Source organism: Pundamilia nyererei, unplaced genomic scaffold (genome assembly GCF_000239375.1).
Source record: "Pundamilia nyererei isolate P.nyererei 1_Seehausen unplaced genomic scaffold, PunNye1.0 scaffold00033, whole genome shotgun sequence".
Classification (NCBI taxonomy): Eukaryota; Metazoa; Chordata; class Actinopteri; order Cichliformes; family Cichlidae; genus Pundamilia; species Pundamilia nyererei.
This window is the reverse complement of record NW_005187434.1, coordinates 3,803,906-3,830,377: the sequence shown is the minus strand read 5'-3', so window position 1 is coordinate 3,830,377 and position 26,472 is coordinate 3,803,906. Positions and strand designations below refer to the sequence as shown.

The 26,472-nt window shown below is 40.7% G+C and overlaps 2 protein-coding genes across 5 annotated transcripts in view; both read left to right on the top strand.

Annotated features, from left to right (window-relative positions):
- The first annotated feature begins 501 nt into the window (after nt 1–501).
- On the top strand, nt 502–6,966 carry stx2b (syntaxin 2b). 3 transcript variants are annotated; one of them, XM_005729558.1, is made up of 11 exons: nt 502–876; nt 981–1,055; nt 1,154–1,253; nt 1,841–1,915; nt 2,000–2,073; nt 2,679–2,787; nt 4,055–4,128; nt 4,281–4,418; nt 4,772–4,882; nt 5,030–5,138; nt 5,307–5,367. In XM_005729558.1, the coding sequence occupies exons 1-10, from the start codon at nt 847–849 to the stop codon at nt 5,123–5,125; spliced, it is 882 nt and encodes a 293-aa protein (XP_005729615.1). In that variant the 5' UTR covers nt 502–846; the 3' UTR covers nt 5,126–5,138; nt 5,307–5,367. The 3 variants fall into 3 exon arrangements, with proteins under 3 accessions (XP_005729615.1, XP_005729616.1, XP_005729614.1); XM_005729559.1 differs by lacking the exon at nt 5,030–5,138 and having other exon boundaries at nt 5,310–6,966; XM_005729557.1 differs by having other exon boundaries at nt 5,030–5,368.
- Nucleotides 6,967–10,202: 3,236 nt separating this feature from the next.
- rimbp2b (RIMS binding protein 2b) overlaps nt 10,203–26,472 on the top strand; it is a 100,754-nt gene continuing 84,484 nt past the window's right edge. The window contains exons 1-3 of one of the 2 annotated variants that reach the window (XM_013909924.1): nt 10,203–10,370; nt 11,546–11,635; nt 11,718–11,849. In XM_013909924.1, the coding sequence (XP_013765378.1) occupies nt 11,633–11,635; nt 11,718–11,849 (135 nt within the window). In that variant the 5' untranslated portion in view covers nt 10,203–10,370; nt 11,546–11,632. Of the gene's footprint in view, nt 10,371–11,545; nt 11,636–11,717; nt 11,850–16,948; nt 16,968–26,472 lie in introns of those variants that run through there. The other variant, XM_013909925.1, reaches the window with a different exon arrangement.

Genomic DNA, 26,472 nt, shown 5'->3' with positions numbered 1-26,472 from the left:
GTGAAATGCGTAATGAGAGTTGGGCATTTAGAGTTTGGATGACATCCACATATGGGGAAGTCATCAGGAGTCCCGTCGAAGGCTCCAAAAGTCAATTTACGCGGGTAAACAGCGCCACTGTGTGGCCAGGTGAATAATAGCTTAGCGGCCATCCAGCAGCGCTTATATATTATTTATAAAAAACCTTTTCATGTAACCGCAAACTGTTGTTGCTGTCTAAAAAAAATTAAATAAAGAAAACAAATTGATATTAAAAAAATCGATTTACAATAAACTCAGAAATGCCACAAAAGATTAAAGTCTGACAATGGTACCTCAAATAGTTTCAGATTTGTGTAATAGTTCTACCCAGTTCAGCCCTTTTGAAATATGATTGCAGCCATTTAGTTTATTTATCATAAAGTTCAAATGCGATTAAGGGAGGACCAGATTCTCCATCAACGTCATCTGAGAGAGAGAGACCTCACAGAGAGAGAGAGAGAGAGAGAGAGGCGTATCCCGGGGAGAGGGATATTACTGTGGATCTATTACGGATCCGATGCACTTGTTGAGCGGGGAATATCGGCAGAGTTGAAACAGGAACAGCCCTTTCTGGGTTTATTTCTGAGTTGTGTCTTGGACCCAGTTTTGATCAAACAAAGCTCGACCTGTGGCACTGACTTCCTATTTCTGCGACTGGCATCTCACAACCTCGTGGGCCTGGATCTCAGAGATTAAACTAAATCTATTTTTATTAGCCACCTGGACCCGACTGCGCGGCAATGTTCCTCTCCACATGGAGATGTACAGGATAGAGCCAGCATATGCTTTACAACTAGCTGAGCGGGAGACGAGCTGACCGGTGTGATGAAGGATCGACTGGCTGAACTGACCGCTGTAAGTGTTTTTGTTTTAGCTTCAACTTCGTGGATCGTGACATGAAATAGCCTGGCGGCATTTAAAAAAAAAAAGGTCACTCAAACACATTTTCATCCTCGTAGGCCGCTTCACAAACAGAAGAGGATGTTGCAGTTACAGTTAACCAAGATGGATTCATGGATAGCTTTTTCAGAAGGGTGTGTACTACTGTGACTTCCAGAATGTGTATTAAGACTAAAAGCAATAATAATTGAGGACACTGATGGATTCTTTGCTTATTTATCGGCTGGTGTAGGTGGAAGAAGTCAGAGGAGTCATCGATAAGATCTCCATACAAGTGGAAGAAGTGAGGAAGATCCACAGCATGATCCTGTCGGCACCCAACACAGATGACAGTAAGTGTGGGTCGTTTAGGATGTTAACATCCTTTAGGTTTTTTTTATTGCTTTATTTTTAGAAATGCATGGATGGAAGTAGTCTTTTTGGGCACAGAGTCAACGTGCTTCAGATGTCTTCCTTCCTTAGTTGCGATGAATGGCCGGCAGACCGGAAACCTGTGAAGGAGGTAGCACTCAAATTTGCATCAAACCTGACAAACTACTGTGAGATTCAGGACCTAATCAGGGATTTAAACATGCTGTTTTACTAAAAAAAATAATTTCTACAAATTCCAAATGGTTTTAAATTATGACTGATCCTTTAATTAGATCCGAATCAGTGTCTAGCCTTCTTTACTGTGTGAGTGGAAAATCTGGTCACAGGATAACTCAGTTTACTTTGCCATGGAATCAGTTAATGTAGTTCATAACAGTGTCCATGACGTGGAAATTGTCCTTTATTTTGTAACCTCTCCATTATTGCCTCGGGGTCGTTGCCAAGTGACCAGCTGAAATCAGAGCAGATCAAATATTTGGATTACCTGGATGACGACTTTTCTTCTAAACAAACTCAAATCTAACACATCTCCTGTTTGTGTGTGAAGGAACAAAGGATCAGCTGGCTGCACTCACCAATGATATCAAAGGGAATGTCAATGTGGTGCGAACCAAACTAAAATGTGAGTTCAGCTGTCGTCCACATTTCTTTCATGCGTTTCAAATTGTGTAACAATGTCATTTTTATTTGTTGTTTTTTTTCACAGCCATTGAGCTGAGCATGCCCAAAGACGATGCTGCTAACAGGGCCTCCGTAGACTTCAGGATCCAGAAAACACAGGTCACGATCTCCTCACACACGCACACTTATCACATACCTGATCACACGACGACCCAAGCACTACTCTGTCAGCTGTATGCAGAACTTCATACAGATAAAAGCTGTTTTGTTTTTATTATAAATAAATCCAGACAAAATAACTTCTGACTATCCAGCTCTCAGCTTTACTTCTGTATTTTGTTGATGGTATATTTCTCTAGTTTAAGAGCAAAAACTGTATCATAACCTTCCAACACTTCCAACGTGTACTTTGTATCTTGTACTTCTGAATTATAAGGTATTAAGTCTTAAAACTTTGCAGGGTGACATGATGGTCCAGCTGTTAACCGTGTTGCCTCACAGCAAGAGAGAGCTGGATTTAAGGTCTGGGTACTCTGGCCTCCCACAGTCCAAAGAAATGCACTGGGTTAGATGGACTGTTTCTAAATGGGCTGCAGGTGTGAACATAAGGGTGAATGGTTTTCTCTATATGTGTTACCTCTGTGGCAGATTACTCTGCCGCTCCCCTTAAAACAGCTGGGATAGGCAACCCTGAGCTGGATAAGCAGAAGTCTGGAAAGCCTGCAGCACATTATCACTTTGTGTCCCTGTGTTTTTGTCCTCAGCACACTGTGCTCTCCAGGAAGTTTGTGGAGGTCATGACCCAGTACAACGAGACTCAAGTGTCCTTTAGGGAAAGAAGCAAAGGAAGAATCCAGAGACAGCTGGAGATAAGTGAGTGACAAATAATTGTACTCCTGTATCTGAAAAAGCCCAGGAATAATGGGCTACATTAACTACCAATGGATGACCATACAGGACTTGAAATTAATTACACTTTCAATTCTTTTGACAAATTTCAAAAAGTAGTGCTAAAAGGGCGACAAAAGAAGTAAAACCCTCAAGCTGTGTTAGGGCAGGATCCAGGAAACAGACTGCACCAGCTTCCTCTCTGCTTCTCTGGACACCAGCCTTAGTGCTGATAAACAGAGAAGAGCAATAGCATAGGGTTTCTGCAACGCCCAGACAATAAATTTCCAGTGTTTTGGAAAGAAATGTACTAAAAATGGTTCCCGTATTAGCAACATATAACGTAGTCTCATTAACAAATATTCTATATCAGATAGAAATGATTGTTTAGGTACAATAAGATTCATATTTGTTATAACTCCGGATTTGTAATTTGCTTTCTGCTTATTGTGTTAAGTCCTCGCTGTTCAGTATCCCTGTAACAAACAGGCAGATCCATTGTATATGTGTATATGTGAGTAACAATAGTGAAAAGCAAAAAATAAAAAAGGGTTGACTCCCAGAGCCAGTCCCTGCGGCCGGCATTAATGAGAGGCTCTAGTTCTGCAGACGGGCGAGCCTGATACTGGAGACGCCTCTCTGTGTTTGCGTTGCCCGGGATACGAGCAGAGCACTCAGCGGCCTGTGCAACAGTAGTTCACCTGTCTTTGACCAGACTCAGTTTGTGCTGTCGCCAAACACCAATAACTGACACCGTTCACAAGTAAAAGCCTTGATGTGTAGCGATGAGCTGAGCGCGTGGTGTGTTTTGCTTTGAGTGTCTCTCTGAGGAACAGCCACCGATAAACGTGTGTGATCTACAGTAAGCACCTGCACAGCGGTCTCTCTCTCTCCAGGGAGAGTACTTTACAACAGGAGGCATGGTTGCTGTAAAAGAAAGCCCTCTGTTTGTAGAGATTGTTTCAGGAGCTTTGGGGGGGGGGGTTGTAGATTTCGGTACCTCTTATGCAACCCTTTGGCATGAATCCACTGACAGCTGCAGCAGGCAGAGATGGGGCAAAAGAAATAAAATATATTCAGAGGGATTCTTCCTCAGTTCCATAATGACATCAAATGAAGGCATATTACTTTCATGGGTGGGAGCAAATACACATGGTCCAAAACAGTCACTTTTGTTAGGAATGCCAAAACTTATGAATCAAATAAAACTGCCAGACAATTTTGAATTCTTTGTTTATTTGTTTAATTCTAGCTGGAAGAGTGACCACCAATGAAGAACTAGAAGACATGTTAGAAAGTGGAAATCCATCCATCTTCACCTCTGATGTACGGTTTCTCCAGCATTAATGTGCTTGCTTGGTAAAATGCCACGACTGCCATCTAGTGGCTGATGAGTAAATCTTTTTTGCAGTTGGGGTTGTGTGCCGATGGGGTGATTTTGGATGGTTTTTTGAAGGTATTAAATCTTTCTCCCTCAGATCATTTCTGATTCCCAAATCACACGGCAAGCCGTGAACGAGATAGAGTCACGACACCAGGACATCATGCGCTTGGAGACGAGCATCAGGGAGCTCCATGCGATGTTCATGGACATGGCAATGCTGGTAGAAACTCAGGTAAGAGCCTCATCTGAGTGGAAACTTTCACAAGCAGATCTGTTGATTTTTCTTTTAAAACTTGTTTCTAATATTGTCTACTAGGTATATTAGAATGGAGCTCGTAGCACAAATACCAGTATCAAATCAGAGGTGTAAAACATAAGGCTTGTGGCCACTAAGACTTGTCCAGCAAGGAGGTGTACCCCCCCAAACTGTCATTCACTATTTACAAAATTAAAGGACATAAAGTTCCTGTTTTTCCACTACTATAGAAATTACTGCTTAAGATCAAAGTGGCCTGTATGTGATCCAGGATGTGAAATAGGTTTGACATCCCGGCCATAAATAAAAGCATCTGCATTCATTTACAGGGGGATATGGTTAACAACATTGAGAAGAACGTCTCTAATGCAGCTGAATACATTTGTCGTGCAAAGGAAGAGACCAAAAAAGCAGTCAGGTACCAGAAGAAATCCCGGAGGGTATGTGCTCCTTTCTGGTTCTTTCTTGATGCAATTTAAAAAATATAAATCTTTGTAAAGGTAAATTTGATATAAGATCGTGGTCTAAGCAGCATTTCTTTTCATTCATGAACTTTAAATAACACCGTCTTCCTCTTCACTTGCCAGAAATACATTATTCTTGCCTTTGCTCTGTTGATCCTGCTTGCTGTTATTGCACTAATTGTCGGCCTGTCTGTCGGACTAACCAAACCCCCTGCATGAGACCTGCTGTGAGGTAACAACACTTCCACACCCACAACTTCCTTTTCTTGAGCCAAACATCCATCTCTTAATTTATGAATCTATTTTATATATTATGTTCATCTGCCGAATGCTTCACTGGATCTGCGGTTTCTCATATGCAGCCAGTTCCTCTGACTACTCCTTTCTCCTGTTTTGACAGAAGCTTCTCTACCTTGCCATGTGTGGAGGTTTCATACTTTTACTCATCATAATAGTCGGAGTCTTTGAGTAATGAATTCCATCGTGTGCAGTTCCACAGCAGTCAGAAGTGATGAAACTTTTACAAACTTCATAATAGGACTGTCAGCCTCTATCCAGCAGGACGGATGTCTTGAGCAGAACTTTTCCCCCATTATTGTTATTATTTTTTTTAAAAACAATGACTCCTGATAACAACCAACTGACAGCTGATATTTGGAATTGATACATTTTTACGGTAAAAGAAAGTTTTAATGTTTACATCACTTCACTACATATGAAAAAAGCAGATCTGGCATATTTACATGATGGACACAAGTGTTGGTGTTAATTAATACCTTTTCTTAATTAAAAGAAAAAATAATCAAAGCCTAAAGCTTAGCAGCAGATGTGTATATAGATATAGATCTGTTTGTCTCATCTTCCCAGTACCCCTGCTATTCTTCAATGTTTTTTTATTTTATTTTAATTTTTCACTTTTTTAGCAATTTAATCACTCACTAAAGACAACATCTTAAAGTATTAATTGTTACTGTTTTATGGCAGTTAGGGCGTGTCTGTCCAATTAGAAGCATGAATTCCTTCTCGTGGTCAGCAGAGTCCAGTGCAACAGATCTTGGTGGGGAAAATATTCCTCGGCTCCTTAACACTTTCCTTTGGAGTTAATGGCCTCAGTCGCCAGTTTCATGCCTTAGTGAAAACATGGTGCTTATATTTGATGATAAAGAGACAAAATATATTTTTAAAATTTAAGTTGGGATAAAATGTAAAAATAAAAGCAGAATGTAATTATTCAAAAGCAAATCCTCATATTTCATTACTATAGAACACAGAAAACATGTCAAATGTTTAAGCTGAAAAAAATTTATGAAACAATAAAGCATTCTTTATTCTTAAATTGTTCCATAATTGGTCTTGCAAATTGGTGAGCCTGAAATTACTCTGAAATTTGTTCCTATTTTTGATGAGTTTTAAGGATGAAGACTGAATTCAATAAAACTGGAATAGAGGTGGGCATACTTGTCATAACAGAAGTAGGTTGTAAGATTGTGGGATGTACCACTTCAAGGATATCTGCTATTCTACCTTCAAAACACAGCTCATCTAGCTACTGGTCAGCTCCAGTCTGTGTGTACTTTACTGTGCCAGAATAGCCTTTAGTTTTGATTGTTTGTTATATGCATGTAACTAATCGGATGTGACTGGGACATTGCTCTAGGTCACAGAGTAGTGGTCCAGCAATAGTCTGTTTTGTGTGGTTCTAAAGTTTCAAGGTTTATATTTTCACTGCAAAAATATATCAATTCTTCTTAACTGTAAAACATCATAATTGCTATCAGCCCTGAACAAAGACGCAACAGTCAACACACAGAACCAGTTACAATAGACACAACAACATCGGCCTCTGTGTTATGCTGAAGTAGAGCACGTCTGTTCAATACAGCAGATTACTGTTGTTCTATGTTGCTGTTAAATAGATTTTTTTGTGCTGAAGAAACAGTTTGACATTTTGGGAAATGATTTGGGTGCTTGTTGAGGGTTCGATTAAAGGATTAAGTATAACTTGCATGTTTAACCTGTTAGCAGTCGGACGTACCGCCCACGGTACATTGGATGGTTTAGGGGACTAATTGTAAATTTGTAGGACTGCTAAGGGGTTAAAGTAATAAACATGCCACAGACACTTTTTCTTTTACCCAGGCTAGGATAGCTGCTGGCTGCTGCTTCACATTAAACACAGACATGAGAGCATATCATTCTTTTATTATAATTTAATAAAGCTACAACAACTGCCCAGACAGTGGTGCACTGGTTAGCACTGTTGCCTTGCAGAAAGAAGGTCCTGGGTTCAGGTCTACCAGCTAGCTGGGGCCTTTCTGTGTGGAGTTCACATGTTATCTCTAGGTACTCCCACAGACACACGTGGGGTTTGTTTAACTGACTGTAGATGAATGGCTGTCTCTCTCCAAGTGCTAGTTTGGCACCATGTCCCAGCTGTGTACCCTGAATTGGGTAAGCTGATGCATGTCACAATTTTATCAAACTGCTGCTTTAGTGTCAAAACATGTGACCAGCTCACTTCTCTGTACACTGACGGCATACTTTGTGTTTACATGTTCAAGTATGTGCTTTATCCTTTTCACCTGTTGTGTATATATAATGTTATTTGTGTGATGTGAATGTTAAACTACTACAGCTCAGGAGACCTTTAGGAATTTCATGTAGTAACATAGAATCCACTGTTATACTGTAAATGTGCCTTCTTGACATTTTAATATGAAACCTTAACCTTAAGTGCATTTGTCACAGCTACTGAGTGTGATGACTGAAATACTGCTGTGAAAAGAGTCATGCAGTAATGTAAGACTCTTGGAAGAATATTTCAGGAACACACATTTTTATTTTGATACCTTTTTGTTTTTTGCTTGATTTTTGTATTTTATACTGAAAAAACAGATATTAACTAATGCAATAAATAAAAAATCCAGAATGAAAAGTCCTGTCCTTGTTTATTTTCTTAAAAACTTCTTAGTTAAATATACAGGGGCTATCCAGATATTTAAAATAATAAATAAATAAAATCTCTGACTATTCAAGACAAAATTAGGGGTATTTTGCTTGCTCTAATAACACTTCAAACATTTGGAGGTTCAGTTTGTAAAAAGCGGAAAGAAACAGAGGCTGCTGTTTACTTCTGGCCTAATGAGTGCTTTGCACAAAGCACTTGTCTTCTGTGTAATCAACCAAACAAGATTAGTTAGGAAAGTGGAAGTGAGTCCCTGGAGGGCAAGGTCTTCTTTCCCTTTCCTCTCTTTTTCTCTCCTTTGACTTAGATCAAAGGCTCTTTCAGAGGTGTACTTTGAATGAAATATCACAGAATGTCCTTAAATATGAGCTCTGGGACCCCCCCGCCCCCCCAAGTATTCATCCTACATGTCAAATCAGGGGACATTAAGAGCTGTGATTTAACTTGGTCACAGCAGTTGGTTCAGATGAGTAATTTCTGTGGCAATATGTCGATGTTAAAGCATGGTGAGTGATAACAAAGTGTATTTTGTGCATTGACTAATTATTTGGGTTAGTGCCTTTTCAAATTTTGAATAATAGTTTACTGTTAGTCATTAGTGGGAAATCTCCCACGTTCCACAGAATAGATTGAGAATTGTAAGCAGCCATCTGTCAGTTTGAAAGGGAAATTATACAAATATGAACATTTTGTGAACTATAAATAAGAGATATTTAAACTTCTTAGTGACTCACCACAGGTGGTGATCATCTTCCATCACTGGTCAGGAGTGCTAAAGAAATATATTAAACTGCCCTGTTACTGCAGTTTTCTGTCAATAAAGGTAATACTCTGTTCTTACTCTGCTGTGGTCAGTGTTATTCACCAGCAGAGTTTGATCAAATATCGATAGCATTGATACCAGTCTTGGTATTGGTATCAGACTGATACTAGCGCGATAGGCTCGAAGTTCAAAAGTCTTGGTATCAGCAATACTGGTCCTGTATTTACTTGGTCTCTGTACTAAATTTGCAGTATGGCACAGCAATACTTACAAGTCTCCTCAACTGTGCTAAATGTATTACTTTACACATAAAATAATTTATTTTAAGTGCTTGTATTACTTACATCATAGTCCCTACTGATCTGTAACGATGAGTAGCGATTGGCTGGAATAAGTATCCTCAACTACCAGACCAACTTTTCTTGACTTTGATGAAGGTGAAGTTTGAGGGGCGTGTTGAGATCAACATTTTGTAAGAGTGGATTATAAACAAGCCAGAATAATTCAGAGTTGTGTGATAGGTTGTATCAACTGCCTATGTGAAGTGATGGTATGTGAGATAAAGTGGAGTTGTTAAATGGACAGTCAGTTTTGCTGAGAATACAGTTGAAATTCATTTAATTTCAGTGTTATTTATAGTGTTAGCTCACTAGCCACTGGATGTGATGAAAGTGCAGGGGGATTAAAGAAAACAACAGCAGTGAGGTTTGACCTCTGCCATGAGTGAAAGCTGGAAATATCAGTCAAAATAGAAATCAATATGCCAAATGGAGAACAACTTAGCTTAATGCTACTAGTCAAATGCAACAGGGCTGGAGCACTATTTCATTTTCTTTCACCAGCCTCCCTTGCTAGTAGTGCATGTAGCTTTGTGTTTGCTAATCTGCGTGGAGAGAAAGTACAGTGTTTGAAGTTCAAATGTCCCAGTTTTACACTGGGACCTGAAAGCAGCTCACATTTGTGGATCTGTGCAAGGTTGGCCCCGTTAAATTAGTCTCAAACTTGATCTGTTCGTATCGAGCGATTCGTTCGCACGTATTTAAGGTTTTGTGAGCAAGCGAGCGAGAGTTACGTGTAGTTTTAGACATTCGTACGCACAGAAATGTTTTCTAAAGGTAAAATTATCTGATTCGCGAGCTGACCTTAAAAAATGCGCGCAAACGACCAGTATTTCAGGGTTGGATGTACGTACACTTGTAAAATGATTTCACGTGTGGTTTGATTGCTTTGCATTTGTCAGTCCTCAAAAGTTACAAATCATTGCACACATTTGTAAATATTAGGTTAGGGTCGTGGATCATATCGTACGCTTTTGCAACCTTGTTGAGTTTGGCTTAAGCAAGAGTGGCCAGAAGACTCCAGCTCTGTGGGTTGGTATGACGTCAAATTTAAGAAAGAGTGCGACATGATTCCCAAAGAGCAATCAGCTTGGCATGTCTCAGCACTGGATGCAGTGTGTTCTTAAAATATTTGAGGACGCTGGACATGTGCAAGACAGAAACATAAAGTAGCAAGGCTAAAAAGTTATACACTGCAGCTGAGCAGTTTCTCTAATTCATGTCTTTAAGAAAGCGTTAAAAATCCAGGAAGAATTTGACACAGGACCTGAGCAATGCTTCTGACCCTTCAGTTGATTCATCTGCTGCTCAGTGAAGCCTCATCAGAAATGATCTCAGTGGAAGGGTTGCTGTCAAGAAGCCATTATTAAGGAAAAGAAACGGGGAGAAAAGTCAGAGGTAAGTACACAAGAACCAAAGTCAGTGGCAAGAGGTCTTATGGAGTAATTCATCCAAATTTTAGTTCAAATCATTAAAATGTACAGAGGAGATCAGGTGAGTGACAGTGAGTGTCTACAGCCACAGTGGAGGTGCTGTCATCAATTAGGGCTGTGTTTCAGCCAGTGGTGTTGGGGATGTGGTCAAAATTAATGGAATTATGGAGGTATAATAGTACCGTTAGATTTTAATCCACCATACAATATGCCCCAAATACTCTGCCAATGTGGTAAAAGCATACCTGGATAGACAAACACACAATTTAACACTATCAGCCATGGATTGGCCTCCCCAGAGCCTGCACTTCAATATTATTAAAGCAGTGTGGGATCATCTTGACAGAGGACAGAAAAAAAAGGCAGAAACACCCAAAGAAGAGCTTTGAATGTACTGCAAAACCTGCGAACTCTTTCTGAGGACTGTTTAATGTATTTAGAGAGTTTAGGCTGTGCTGAAGAATAAAGGTGTTCATGCCAAATACAGATTTTTAAACTCATTAGAATTATGTAAATTTTGTTTGTGTCTTATATATTGTATTTCCATGTATGTTTGCACATGTTTGAATAAATCACTGCATCTATTTCCCATTTTCCTGGAAAAAAATAAAGAAATCAAAGGTGGCTCAAGTCTTTTGCACAGCACTGTCGTTCAGTATATTAGAGTCTAACTGGAATTGGAGCTGTCAGGGAAGGAGAAGTCCACAGCTAATAAGTCTACTCTGGGTCTGGAACACGCTGGTCTAGATGACACAGTGGAAACTGTGCAGTAACTCATGACCGTTAGACTTCAGGGTGTACTTAGTCTGGAGTCGCATTAAGGTTCACAGCTGCTGTAAATCACAATTTTAGTTTGAGAAAAGCATGAATTTTAAACTGTAGCCTAATGCAGCATACACTCTAAAATAAAATTGAGCTTAATATTTTTTTATGATTTCCACAGTTAATATTTAAAGCCTTTAACACTTTCTATGTGCATATAATAAGAGGAAATGCATATAAATATATTGACTCGACTTTTCAATTACAGAGGTGTAGTTTTATGCATTTTGCATTTCCTGTGGCAGCTGTGTCATCTTTTCTGTCTGTGTGTACTAACAATAATCCAAATCCATTATTATGTAACTCTGTTGAATACAGATATTTATAATCTGAACATGCTGGAGATCATCATCTGTCGCTGCTGACCATGACAAGCACTTGGGGAAGCATGCAAACTGTTCTGTCATGGTAGGTTATTGCTTGTACCAAGCAAGAGATGAAATGTGACTGATGCAAGGCTTTGCTTGACATCTATTTTTCCATTTGGCAGGGGACGATGGGTTGCCATAAGACTTGCAAGGTGGAGAAACTCCTGAGACAGTCTCAACGGGAAGTAGTGTGGAGCCAGAGACGAACGCTAGCCAGAGCAAAGAAGAACAGCTGGGTGAGAGGCACGGATAAAGTGAGTGTGGCGTGCTGTTTGAGTGTGTGCTGGTTGCTAAGCTTTCAGTGAATAAGATTTAACAGTGTCTGGACACTGTGGATCAGAATTTGTTGATGCCTGCAGCCATAATCTGACCTCATCCCGCGCTCCTCAAACACGATTCTTGACTGCCACTGAGGTTATTATTAACAAACTCAGCCATATGCACCTCTTAATAATCGTCTTGCCTCATATATTTAGCTATTAAATTAACAACATAACAGCGTAAGTAGTCCTTGCTGCTCATTAAATAGACTTAAAATGGATAGCTACAGTTAGGTCCATTAATATTTGTTTTGTACACCACCTTATATAGCTTTTAACTTTAAAAATCAATGTGAATGGAATTGAATTACAGTTTTTCTAAACAGCATGACGTACTTTAATTTTCTTTGGTGCTCTTTCAGGCCTTTTGGTGTTGGTGGGTTGGCCAGTGAGTTCATTCTCTTTAAGAATCTACGGATTGTTGATTTGGCCACTCCTAGAGTTTTTAGTGTCTCTGCAACATAGGTTGAGTTGGGAAAAGTAAAATGTTTTCTGAATTTTCTGTCTGTTTCAGGCTCCCTTTTAATTTTCTTTTCAAAATGCTTTTGAAATTGTGAAAAGTCTGGACTGCTGGCAAATCAGTTTAGCACCTGGACTGTCTGAATCTATTCCCATCTTTACTCTTGAGGAAAAATCCCAATACAAGATATTCACAGTCTTTTCAGCTGTTTGTGCTATAATTGCTGAAATTCAATTCAAAATAAACATATGTATTTTTCTTAAAAACTAAATATTGTCACTTTCAACATTTTGAATGTTGGGTACTCAGTTGCTTTCGCTGCGATAAACTGACAATCCAGGGTGTACCCTTGATCTTGCCCAGATAGATTGAGATAGGTTGCAGCACTCCTGCTGCCCTGAACTAGATAATCAGCATCTAGATTCATAGACTCTTTAAATTAGACGATACAAAATGAAGGCTAAAGTAATTTTCCAACATTTAGGCTTCTGTCACACAGGCTTAGAGCTAGTTTGCAGAAGAATATGTATTTTTTGCGTGGTTGGTGAGTGACTGCTGGAGGTTATTGGTCGTCACTAATTGCCTGTATTTGCATGGTTCACCTTTAAAGAAAAGAAAAAACAGGTTGACCACCAACCTGGTTCAGTTTCACTGCTCCTTAGCAAGTAGTTGGTGAGTATTTGCAGACAAGTTGGTATCTTCTATTCAAACTACAGGTGACTGCAGCAATCTGCTCGTGACCAAAGCAATCACAAGATCTTTGGTGCAGCAGAAATTGTTGCTAGGTCAAACTGGTCAGCTAGCAAAAGTAAGCTACCTCTAGCAAACACTTGCCTTTCGATTAGTAATACAATTCTTCCTTATGGACTCGTGGTCACCAGGGGCCATCTACACTGGAGCTTTATGTTACAGTCATGCTAGGGAGGTTTGCAGCATATCAAAAACTATTATTGGTTGCCTCGAACCAGGTGACCTGTGCAGTCACCTTGCGATTGGTTGCCCAGTAGTTGAGGACGTTTCATGCTCAAATACTTGCAATAGGCTGCTGAATGAAAATATTGAATACAATTGCCACCACTTTTCCAAATCACAAAAGAGGTTGCTGTCCTGTTTTTACTCTAGTGTCGATATAAGCCATCACCCAGGCTTGCAGAGGGACAGGAGTGTGATGATGAGATTAGGCTGAAGCGCAGTAGACGTGGGACATATTATTAGTCTAGCACAAGTTAAACGCAGAGACAGAAAAGTTATTTTTTGTGTTTTGTACTTTGATCCTAATCACACTAAACTCTGTATTATCACATGGCAAATCTAAAAAAAGGGGCGACCGTGGCTCAGGGGGTTGGGAAGCGTATCTGTAACCGGAAGGTCGCCGGTTTGATCCCTGGGCTCTCTGTCCTGGTCATTGTGTCCTTGGGCAAGACACTTTACCCTACCGCCTACTGGCGTTGGCCAGAGGGGCCAATGGCGCGTTATGGCAGCCTTGCTTCTGTCAGTCTGCCCCAAGGCAGCTGTGGCTACAACCGTAGCTGCCTCCACCAGTGAGTGAATGAATAGTGGCATTGTAAAGCGCTTTGGGTGCCTTGAAAAGCGCTATATAAATCCAATCCATTATTATTAAATTTTTCCTGTATAGGGGAATTTTATGGGCCCTCAAAGCTTTTACCAGGAGCCAAAGGAAAATCATTCTAGTAAAATATTTTTTAAATAGTTATTGTATTTGACATGCCAATTTCAATAGTTTTTGATCATTAAATGGTCAGAAATATATGAAATACTGAGGTTTGTGTTAAAATAGGTTTATGCTTACTGTTACCCAGAAAGGCCCACTCTAAACCAGGAAAACCCCTGAAACTCCTGCCTGTGTTTGTGCTTCTGTATCAGTCTTGCTGGAATGAGTTAAAAACGACACAGTTGGAAAGAAACTATTTTGATAGTAACTGTTAGTGATAGCGATATACTCAAACCATCTTCCAGTTCCAGCTGCTGGAGCCTGTGGCAGGTGTATGATGTAAATTAACATAGCTTGAAAAAGCAAAGTGGTAACATCTGATGAGAACTATGTTGTGATACTTCTATCGTCAGCACACGATCTCTTCAGCGTGTTGCATGACTGGTGTTCACAAAGTTAGGCTATTTGCTTGATTAAAGCAAATAGCCTAACTGCACCCTGCAGGTGCAGTAATTTACTTATAGAGGTAATAAGAGATGAGAATGGCAAGCTCATTCAGGCACCTGCAGAGAACCTTGTAGGGGTTTGTATTCACAGCCATTGTCTACAAGCCTCAAAAGGAAACCCACAATCCATACATGGACAGTTCTTTTGAAAATGTCTAAAATGTTTACATAAGGGTCCACATAATAACAAGAGCAAAGCAAGTGTTCAGAGGAGGGTGACGTAGATAGCATCAGGGTAGTTCGTGCTACAGGCAAACAGCAGGAGGCAGGGCAGGACCTGGAGCACTTTAATATGACTGAAGTCAGTGTAGTGGCCTGTAGCAACTGAAACCTGTATTTTTCCTCCCCCTTTTGAAATGTCGAAGAAATAACTGCAATCTGACCTCTACCTCTTTGTCATATGCACGTTATGAGTTATTTTCTGGTGAATATTGTCTGACCCCATCGGCGTATCCAAATCATCTCCGTGCAAAAGCTGAGCTCTCCGTGTTCTATTTGTTGCACAGTTTTTGAATAATATTCCGAACTCTTCACAAAAGGGAATGCCAAAACAGTTGTTCACACCTCCGAATGTGTCTCAGTAAGCTGGGCGCAGGCAGGCCTGGAGCTGCTGTTCTGCCTTCTGACAGCTTTTGACAGCTGTCTGCCCAGGTTTGGTTCTCTTTAACATTCTAAGGTAGGCAGGCATCCACTGAATCATTATTTCAAGAATAAAATAAGCAAACAATTTGACGTACCCTGTACAGCTTTGCCCTCCCCGGGGATGAGAAAATACTGTGCTTCCAAATAGTTTAATAGACACAGTTTACCTCTAGTCCGTAACAGTTAATGGTTTTATTTAAATGCTGTGTCTACCTTTAGAGCTTCGGTGTGATGGAGACAGACATTTTAAATGTATTTGTAGCATTTACATCTGTGGAAAAACAGGGTAAAATCACACTTAGAAGTCCTACTTTGGTGAGATCTACAGTTACCTATAAAGGTGTGCTATACGGAACAGTACTTCCTGCTTAATAATGATGGATTGGATTTATATAGCGCTTTTCAAGGCACCCAAAGCGCTTTACAATGCCACTATTCATTCACTCTCACATTCATACACTGGTGGAGGCAGCTACGGTTGTAGCCACAGCTGCCCTGGGGCAGACTGACAGAAGCGAGGCTGCCATTTCGCGCCATCGGCCCCTCTGGCCAACACCAGTTGGCCAGAGGGGCCAACTGGTGTTGCTTATTATCAGAACTAAGCACCTCCCCATTTAGTGTTTACACACAGTCAGAGGACACGTGTGGGAACGGTTGACAATTGCTTGTGTCGTGGTTGCCTTGAGTCTTAAACAGATGCTGTGATAAATAGTCTGTCGATTGGGATTGCAGCGAGGGTCCCACCGTAGGGGGAGGGAGGCCCCAAGACAGGAGGTAAGAACATGCTGTAGTTGCTAAGCATCAATGTTGAGGGAAGTCGTTTTGGGCCCTGCTCTTCCCGCTTCTCCTTTTCCCATAACAGAGTGCAGCACCACTGTCAGCCACAGAGGGCAGCCACACCACACATGCTGTGCTGCTATCCTCCACATCTCCCTGTAGTAAAAAAACCCAGGATGACCCAAATAATCCCCTTTAATACCCCTGTGCACTTGATTTCCCGATCTGCGATTGGACGGCCGCGGTATTGCTGCTGTTTATGACAGCTGATTGGTCTTGCCCAACTTGACAGCGAGTGAGGCTTTGTCGAGCCGCTGGGCAGCCTCTGTGGCATGATGACCCATGATGAGGAAAGGCGGTGCTCCTGTATTAGCTTGCAAAAGAAATACAGTAGCTGGGAGGTAGTGCCACAAAGCTGGGAGCACTGGAGCTGGGGATGTCAGAGAACCTTGCATGACCTTGCCAGCTTCAATCATGGCTACTCATCAGTGGCTGGTTAGGTGAGCGGGCAGTAGGATACAGCACGCCGCTGGCAGCGTTTATTGACAGAATTGTCTGTGACTGCAGAGAACAGGACAGAGACGGTCCTGATTAAAGAGGACCAAAAGACATCGTGGAGAAGGTGCATTGCTCGGCACCACTGCACACTGCACTGCCTCTGCACCCCAGCGTGTGTGTGTCTGTGTGACTAAGCGTGCGTGCGTGTGTGTGTGAGAGAGAAAGTGAGAGAGAGCGAGAGAAGGAGAGAGAGGAAGGGGGCGTGTTGATGTGTGTGCTCTGCTGCACAGCCACGATAGTGTGAACTGAATGATGCTCGCTGGCTGTCCCTCTCTCTCTCTCTCTCTCTGCCTGCGTTGCCTGGCTGTGCCTCTTTCTGCCGAGCATTGATGAACCATTTTATGCTACATCGTCCTGGTCCTGCTGCCGGCTGCTTCTCTTTCCTTTCGACACAGTAGGAGACACCTGCCATTTCCTCGTCGGCCCTTTCTGCTAAGGTAGTGTACCAATCTACTGTTGGCTGTCAAGCTGTGTATGTTTTTCCGAGCCGCGGATTGTTGCACTGACTCTGCTGCAGGCTTCCTATGCTGATGCTGATGCTGATGCTGATGCTGATGCTGCTGCTGCTGATGCTGCTGCTGGTGGATGATCATAATATCTCTTAGTGGCAAACATAATTGAAATGCAACCCACTGCCTCTTACACACTCATAACCGTCTACCCTCTTATGCATGTCTTGGAGATGGATCAGCATGTTTTGAGCTGCTCTGCCCAGGAGTGTAGGTTTGACAGCACGGTGAAGAGCCAGAGGACATTAAGCATCATTTGCATGCAGTGAGGATTCATGCTTATTTTTTTTCTGTGTTGTTGGTGACCTGATGGGGAAACATGTTTAAAGCGTACACTTACCTTAGCATAGCTGGAGCAGTGTGTTTATGGTCAGTGTGTGTGATATAACATGGTCTTTGGGCTTGACGTTGGTCCCAGCTGTCACTGCCATGCCTGTCAGGAGATGTTTTCTGTAGATTGTATATGCAGAGGAGGTGTGTTTAGCTTTAGGTTAAGGAAACTAGTAGGATTGCTGAACTTATGTCAGTGAAGTGGAGATAGGAATACTAATTGGAAAAAGCATTCAACTGAAATGGATGCATTTGCTTGAATGGGTTTTACCAAATATTTGCTCAGATTATCCATTGTTTTCGTTAAGATAACAGTGTATACTGTCTGTGTGGCTGCGTGTGTGTGTTTCATAGCTGAAAGATGATACGGTGTGTATGTTTGTCCATTATAAATGGGTACAGTGTAAATATGCAAGGGGTAAAACTATTTCTGCATATTGCATTGGCTGTAGCAGATTGCAGCATTGGCAGTGGACATACAGGGATGTATTATGATTTTTACTGCGAGAAAATATTTTATGTGTATCTGTGCATGAATGCACGAGTGCCTCCCAAGGTCACTCATTTGCAGTGTTTCCAGAATTAGAACTGTCAGTCTCGATTCACACCTTGGGTATGAGAGAGTACTCTGACGCCAAACTCCCATCCGTGCCGTAGCTCCTCCTGTCCACCTCGACAAGCAGACATGGCCATTCATCATTTCGCTGGCGATCCCTTTGCTGGCAGCAGAGGGACTTTTATCCTCACTATGCACCGGAGGCAAGTTTTCATATTTCAAACCAAAAATTTGCGTGCTGTCCACGGAGCAGATTCCTAGAGGAGTGGCAGTAGGGTGCTGCTGGTGGTGGGAGGAAGTGTACTTTTTTTTTTTTTCCTTTAAACCTAGCCCCAGGGTCAGATAATATTTGCATACGCAGCAAATGGGTGTGGTGAAACATGCTAGGGGTTCAAACATTTTTATTTACTTTGACTCAGAGAGAATACTGAATGTGAATTAGAAAAATTAATTTGGTGCTTGCCTTAATGGCACATGAATAAAACCGAAGAGCAGTTTAATGAGTTTAGTAGTGATGTAATGACTGTTTTTTAAATGAAAACAATTCAAGTACTAAATATAATTTTAATGAATTACTAAACATTAATTAAGTAAAATTATATTTTAATTATACCGGGGACAATATGTACTTGCTTTGCTGCTTTACTAATGTGTCAAGATTCTCATAAGCTAATCTGTATTCAATCTGCTACATACATATAAAGACTCTTTTGCTGAGAGCACAGAGAATGAATGAAAACAGTAAAGTTCTGAGTTGTGGGTTTTGCATACAAATGCACTTTTGATCCATTAAAGTACACAGATTAAGCTCGGTGGGATTTTCTCTTTCCTTTAGGGCAGGGGTGCCCAATCCCAGTCCTCGAGAGCTACTATCCTGCAGCTTTTAGATGCATCCTTGTTCCCACACACCTGAATCAAATGAATGGCTTGTTATCAGGCCTTTGCCAAACATGATGGCATGCTGAAGAGATCAAACCATTTGATTCAGTTGTGTTGGAGTAGGGATGCATCTAAAAGCTGCAGGATAGTAGCTCTCGAGGACCGGGATTGGGCACCCCTGCTTTAGGGTGTTTTATAACATTTTATTGCAACTGCAAAGTTAAAAAGCTCATGGCAAAGAGATTTATTCTCTTCTTAAGAAAATATTGTTGCCTGATTGAATTATACTTTTTTTCCCTCTATCTTACCAGGTAACACATTTGTACACTTTGTAAGGCTAACAATCAAACTAGCATTAATTATATAATCAAAAACTAAAAAAACAACAACAATAAAATTCAACTGTAGCAAGTCAAATGTAAAATTAATAACTGCTTAGGGGGGAAAAAACAACATTATCAGCTGTCTGTTTGTGAAGAATTAAAAAATGCAAAACTTTATCTTCACCAGAAAAGTTGTTGTTCCCTGTGGTGCCAGAGGGTAAGACTGCACTTTCCACCCACAGTGCTGCATACTGTGCCAAAGTAAGGACAGCTGTTTGACATAGACTCATAGTTAGTATAAAAAGCGGACATAGCTATTGTAATGTCAACCACTTGAAATGAAAGTTTTCAGCATCTGCATCTTGGTTTCAAAAAACTGGAGGACTGACTGTCAGCTGTTAGCTCATTGGCTAATGACGGGTTTGACACCTGGTAGCCAGTGAGCACAGATAAACTTTTTGAAACGTGTGAAAGACATACATTTTTTTTTATTGAATATCACTCAAAATGAGTGACTGAGCCCATGAACTCATTAAGCAGATGTTTACAGACATCAAGTCTGGAACACGTTTTCCATATAAACTGGACCAGAACGCTTTTGCAACCACAATTATCGCCATCTGATGGTCTTCAAATACAATTTCTGCAAAGGTTTAATTTTTCTGGATGGTTTATCCATGTTTAAAACCATCTACGTTCAACTCTCACTACTTTGGACAAAGCACGTCTTCACTGCTGGTTGTGTGGAAAGATAGCATTGAATGATTTAGTTTACTGTAATTATGGAACACAAGTGGTGGGATATTGTCTGAGTGATGGAATAAAACAATGTTAAGTCATGACATGTCTGGTTTTAAATTTCCTTCTGTTTTGCTAACTCTCTGGCTGTTCATGTCAACAAATGTAGGCTAATAAGATAAAAAAGCTAGCTTGTGGTTTGTAGCTAGTGTTTAAAAGTATCGTAAAACATTACTAATCAATGCTTTGGAATGATAGGGTGAGGTGTGTGTGGCTCAAATGGTTTGGTCTGTGTTTATTCTTTCTTTAACAAAAGGTATGCTATTGCCTAACTTCTAGTTCAGTGAGTGTTTCACACAATGTGTGAGCAGACTTGCTGCACCATTGTACAAAATAATTTTGAAACCACGTGAACTGTGAATTTTGTGTATCATTATACAATCGGTGTATAGTTTTGTGGATAAGCCCAATAGCATTACTAAAATGGCCTGTATTTGTATAGCGCTTTACTAATACTAACTAATATGAAGAATTGCCTCCAGTGGTGGTATTGGAGAAAAACCGATAGAAATGGTCTAAGGTGCTTAACGTGCTTAGCACTTGGGATGTAGGATTGTGAGAGGAGCATGGTTCAGCATGGTCCTGAGTGACTAAAGCTATAGGCTATAGTAACAGCTGGAACACGGCTGCCGTTGGCGTCTGGATGTGGCCTGGATAAGGCACGTGACCCCGCCACAGTGTGAGGCATTAGTAATATGAACAGCAGGGTCCACTGCCGCTGTTACATAACACTATCTTCACTGGGAAATCTCTGTAAAGATGGCTCTGGGAGACTCTGTGACAGCAGAGTGAAAGTAAGTGCATCATCATTGTCTACAACTACATCGCTTGCTCTGATTGTCCCGTGCATGACAAAGCAAACATGTGTCCTCGGGGTATTTCATTTCAAATCTATGCTGCTTTTTTTTTTCTTTTTTCTTTTTAGCTTTATAAGCCTCAGGACAGATCCACCGTGTGCACATGTTCAGTGTATTTGTGTTCACGAGCTTGTCTCCAAATGTATGTATCGTCTTACGTATGCCTTTACACGTGAGGTTTTACATATATCTATGTTTATGCTTACATAGTGAACATGATTGTGTCACGCCATGGCTCCTGCAGCTCAAATGTAATGTAAGTAGATTGTGCCAGCTGTCATCACGGAGGCAGTTTGCTGTGGTGGGGACTCGCTGCTGACAACACTGGAGGTCAAAAGGGAGCCACATGCAATTATCTGAGGAATCTGCCTGCATTCATAATTGATTGTTCCTGCATCTGATCAGGGCAGTCCACTCACTCAGTTGGACAACACTTCTGTAGTGTAAACACCATGAGAGTAGATTCCACAGAAGTTAGCTCTAATGATTGGCTGTTAGAGCGATGCTATTTTTTTGCCTCTAATTTACATGTTTGACAGAGTACTGACAAACCTGTAGGGCCTAAACAAAGCTTAGGCTGATGACATAGCTTATGAATCTATGTAGAACTTTCTTAACCATATATAGAAATTACATCAATTATATAAATCGCTGACCTATAACAAAGCCACTCTAGGGGTAAAATCTAGTTTGCTTAACTGATGCAACTTAAAAAGCAATTCAAGTATTTTGCAAATACAGAACAAAGTATTGAATTAGAAAAAAGCTCTATTTAAAAAAACACCAATATAAAATGCCACTTTTGCAATGTACATGAAATGTAGATACTTCATTACAAGTTATATAAAATACTCCACTGCGTACCAGAATGTTTGCTTTATTTTGGTATGTAGTTTCTATCAGTTGGACATCTGCCTTCCAGAAAGACCAACTGGGGGTAGCACACCAAGCAGGATTGCTTAGGTTTCAGTAACAGAGGCTTAGAGGTTTCGTCGTGAAACACAGCCAACTTCCAGCCATCACGGAAAAATATCTATTCCCCTGCTGGTTGGTTGTAGTTGTCTACGCAAGCTTATAGTTGCCAATAAAAGAGCCTTACTTGTACTCTGCAAACATTTGCTAACTAACCACTGAGTGCTAGTGAAACCTGGGAAAAGCGTAACACAAACCAGAAACTGAGAGGAAAAGTTGTGCCTTCCCACTGCATTCAACATGTTTCAGACTTTGAAACTTTGCAACTTTGAAGGCGAACGTTTCCAGTTCGTGTCACACAGTTCAGCTACCACTTAGTGAATATTTGGCCAGTGTCTGTAGACAAGTTGGCGCCTTCCATACAAATTATAGGGAATCTGTGACCAAAGCAATCACAAGGAGGTTTTTGGTGCATTACTGTATACTGCTTTCAACCAGTTTTATCATTTTCACCAAGTGACAGTGAGCAACCTCTCGCAGCCACTCTCTAACCAGTCGACGTTAGAGAGTTTTCCCAAGCGTGGGCGATTAACTGATCTCTAGATCCAAGTTTCTGGGATGTAACCAGTATCCAGATCTTTTCTCATATCGTGCACATATAGCATTCTATATTCACTTTCAACCAATGATAATGACAAACATGTCTTCAGATTTCTTTAACGTTTAAGTGCTTGCTCATAGGGCGTCATCCGATTGTTGGGGTTTACTCTGTATTTATAATGTAAAGTCTTTACCTGACAATATACAGCACTTTGAGGCAACTGTCATGTTGCACTCTATTAACAAAATTCTATTTTGTGAACTCAGATCTTCAGTTGTATTCACAGATGTTCTATAGGGTTTGCTGAACCATTGCCTTAATCTTGTGTTGCTCCATTCTTGGACAAATCTGCCCAAGAGTTAAATACAGGGAAATATCCTTCTTTCCCTTGTCCCTTCATCTGAGACTTAGTCCCATATACAGTGCTGCCACCACTATGTTTCAGAGTCTTTTACAAACACCAAACAGATTGCTATGTGGCTTTTACTTTGAGTGGTTCCAATCTATGCACTCAAAGACACAGCCCTGATTGACATAGTGCTTCTTGGATAGTCTTTGCTTTGGCTCACATCTCTACAGAGGACTTTAGAAGCAGCTTTGGAGTGACAGGTGGGTTCCTAGTCTCACCCCTGATCAATGATCTTATTGCTCAGTTTGGCCTTATGGCAAATTCTAGTGAGTATCCTACAGTTTGAGACTTCTGCATGAAAGTTACAAAGTGCAGTGTGGTCTTAAAGCACTTGTTAATACCATCATAACAATACTATTAGAAGTTTTAAAGATGATTGAAATCATTAATTATGGGTGGGCTTTGGTGCTGGTGACATGGGAAATTGCTCACGTATTGCAGAAAGACTCCATACAGAAAGAGTTTAAAGAGATGTTTGTGTCCCTCTCTGACCTTTCAGCATGTCTGTGCTGGTGGTCAGCTCGGTGAGAGTAAGGGCTATTTGGAGCTGTTCTAAAACGTAGATGATCGTGCCTGAGGTTGGGGGTTGGGAATGATTATTCGGATCTTGCCAAAATCCACAGGCAGTGATGATTATTTGTTGGGATTTGCTTTGTAATAAAAAAGCTTATCTCCACAGGTTCATCTCAGTCTTTATCTCTGTCTCTACCTTTGTGCTTACTGCGTCTGCTTCGCCCACACTGCACTCAGATGTTACAGGTTAATTTATCCAAACTTACACAATCAGATTTTTTTCCGCTGGGAGCTATTCACGGTCTGCTTTATGTGATGTATTTGCTTTATAGTTAAAACAGCAGGCGACAAAAAGCAGGATTTTGTAATGTCTGAAGTGGCTTTTGAAGAGATCGAGTCCAGTGTTTGTGTCCTTTATGTGGACACATTCTACTCTGTGTATTGTCCACCATGCTGGAGGTTAATTGCGCGCTCTTTGATAACATATTATTGGCAGGCAGCACCATGGATACGCTGTGCCAGTCACTTCAAGGTACACTAGCTGTTTCTCGACCACTTTTAAAGTTGAGAGTGATTAATGGGATGCTAATGTGCTCCAGAGTTAATGCTCTTGTTTATATGAGGATGTGATTGATTCTGATGTCCTGATCAAGTGAAATTTCACAGCGGATTACTTGAGGGGGGGAAAAAAAGGCTTGTCTCTGGAGTATGTTTTGCCACACAGTCATTTCCTTTTTGTCATTCCAGTTTGCTAACGTTATGAGAAGTTACTCTGCATTGTTTTATGTTATAGGTCTCTACGGGTTAGTAAGCATGCTGTCCAATCCACTGCTTCTATGCTGGCCCATCAGTGAACGGGGGCATGGGATAATTGCATAAAGAAGCTGTAATAAGGTGGATTGAATTAGCTTTGCCCTGACTAAAATGAATTAAAGAGGTCATCATGACATGCAGACTCTTTAACAGACTCATTACACCTGCTCAACCAAATATATCATAATATGCTGTGTTAACTCAGAGACATTGGGAATCTAGGATTACAACCCAAATGCCTGTACGCTGGAATAATTGTCAGGATTCAATTAGTTTAATTGGCAATGTTTGAAGGCAACATTCATAAGAGAAAGATGAAAACAAAGTTCAGTGGCAATCGTGAGGGTAAAGGAATGTTGATTTTTCTTTCTGCTTTGCCAGACTTGATATTTACACACTGATGATAATGTTTCGTTTTTTAATGTTACTAAATGTAGTCAGGCGTCTATTTATGGCTACACAAATTATATGATCAGGTCGTCAGAACATTATCTGTCAGCTTTTTTAGGAAATCACTTAAACAAGTAGTCCCAGTTTCTTATTGTGTGAGGATTTTATGCCATCTATCAATTTTCCAGAACACTTATCCAACTCATACATCTGGCATACAGCAAAAGGCAGTTTACCAGTCTGGCTCAGTGCAAACACAGAGAGACACAGTCTTTTACGTTTATACCAAAGGCCAATTTAGAATCACCAATTAAACTAACAAGCATTGCATTGTGGGAGAAAGTCAGAGTACCTAGCAGGCACAGGGAGATCATGGAAACTCCACAGAGAAAAGGCCTGGCCCAGGAATCTTCTAACCTGCTAACCAGATCTCTGTCATGTTGAGTCAAATGTTTCTCAACTTTCACAAAGTCAGTATTGAGTGGAGGAGATGCTGTGAGGCCACCGATGGCTGAAATCACAATACTTTATGTGTGTTGAGGATAATTACATTTTGAGCAATTCAGTAGCTGCATGATCTTATAATTATATTCCTATTTTCAAAACAAGAATAAAGACTATAAGATAAACATCCCCCTGTCTTTATCTCAGAAGCATTCCTGCATCTGTGTGTTCATATAGTAAGGGAAAGATATCCCCTACATGTCCTACTTTGGTGGTACATTGCTAAAAAATATAGTATGTGAGTAGGCTACAATCCAAATGGGTGAACATTATGGTGTCCAATTGTGATCCATTTCATGATTCTACAAGTTAATGTGAAAGTTTGATCAAGAAGGCAGGAAAATGCATTATTCAGTTTCCTGAGCTAGAAACTGCAGTTTGTGCTAAACTCTAAAAGATGTAAAGGGCAACTGATACTCTTTCCACCTTTAAACACCTGATTCTCCATTTGACTCCAAGTTTAGTCGAACAAATCCCACCAATATTAATATAAAGCAAACAGTCTATTCTTTGCGGTTCCATTTTCTTTTTCAAGGTTTTCTAATTAATAAAATGAGCCTACTTTACCAATAGAAAACTCCTCATGCCAGGATTCCAGAATGTCAGAGAACTGTAAGGTTTCCTAACCATTTAGTTTTGGTGCCTAAACCTAACCACATAAGAAAAAGTAAAAAGCAGTTGTTAAGGAAACATTTCATCACATAAAACCAAAACATAAGACTGGAACTATGGTTGCGGGCTAACTAGCTCCATCACCAGCTCTTCACCCTCCAGTTGAGGACTTTGCTCTGCAAAAGTGAACTGTAATCTCGTGTGTCTGATGATGTTATGGTTGGTGCCTACTGCACCAAAGCACACCCTGAGCACATCCCTGAGTTGCCAGTGACATCTGACAAGTTGATGTGAAACCATTTTGTGTGACTATTTTTGTGTGGCGGTTGGCTTCTATATATACCGTATTTTTTGGACCATAAGGTGCACCGGATTATAAGGTGCATTAACCGAAACAAAACTGTCAGATAAGTTTACTTAACTTAACTAACTCTTCTTGCTTCCTCCACTTCTGTACCATTGAGACATTAATGTTGAATTCTCTGGCAGCTGCTCTATTCCCATGTTGTTGCAGTATATTAATGACTAACCTCGTATTGTTGATGGATTATCTCAGTTGTTCTCCTGACTGAAGTTTGGTCCGTTTACAGCATCCTGCCATGCGATTGCATTTGCCCCTAACCATCGGGAACCCTCACGTTAACTTTTATTGAGTGGAAAAAAGTTAGCATTCATCCTCCAGCTTTACAGTAGCTGTATCCCAAAACGAAGGCCGCATCCTTCAGAGGACCCGGTCTTCGTGGTCTGTGTGGGCCGGGTCCTTCGAACACTGAGAAGGCCGGAAGTGCGAGGCTGTGAAATGGGACAGTCTAGCCTTCAGATTTGCGTCACCGCTGTTTCAGTGGAGTTTAATAAACTCAGCCGTCTGCTCCTTGCTGTCTAAAATATATCAGGACACTGGCGTAAATTCTCGACCGTCTCACACACTGTTTGATG

Bases quoted from the DNA above. Each gene is read 5' to 3' on its own strand.
- stx2b (XM_005729557.1), top strand. From the start codon at position 847: ATGAAGGATCGACTGGCTGAACTGACCGCT. The intron at 4,419-4,771 runs GTAAGAGCCTCA...ATTCATTTACAG, and splicing joins CAATGCTGGTAGAAACTCAG to GGGGATATGGTTAACAACAT. The intron at 4,883-5,029 runs GTATGTGCTCCT...TTCACTTGCCAG, and splicing joins ACCAGAAGAAATCCCGGAGG to AAATACATTATTCTTGCCTT.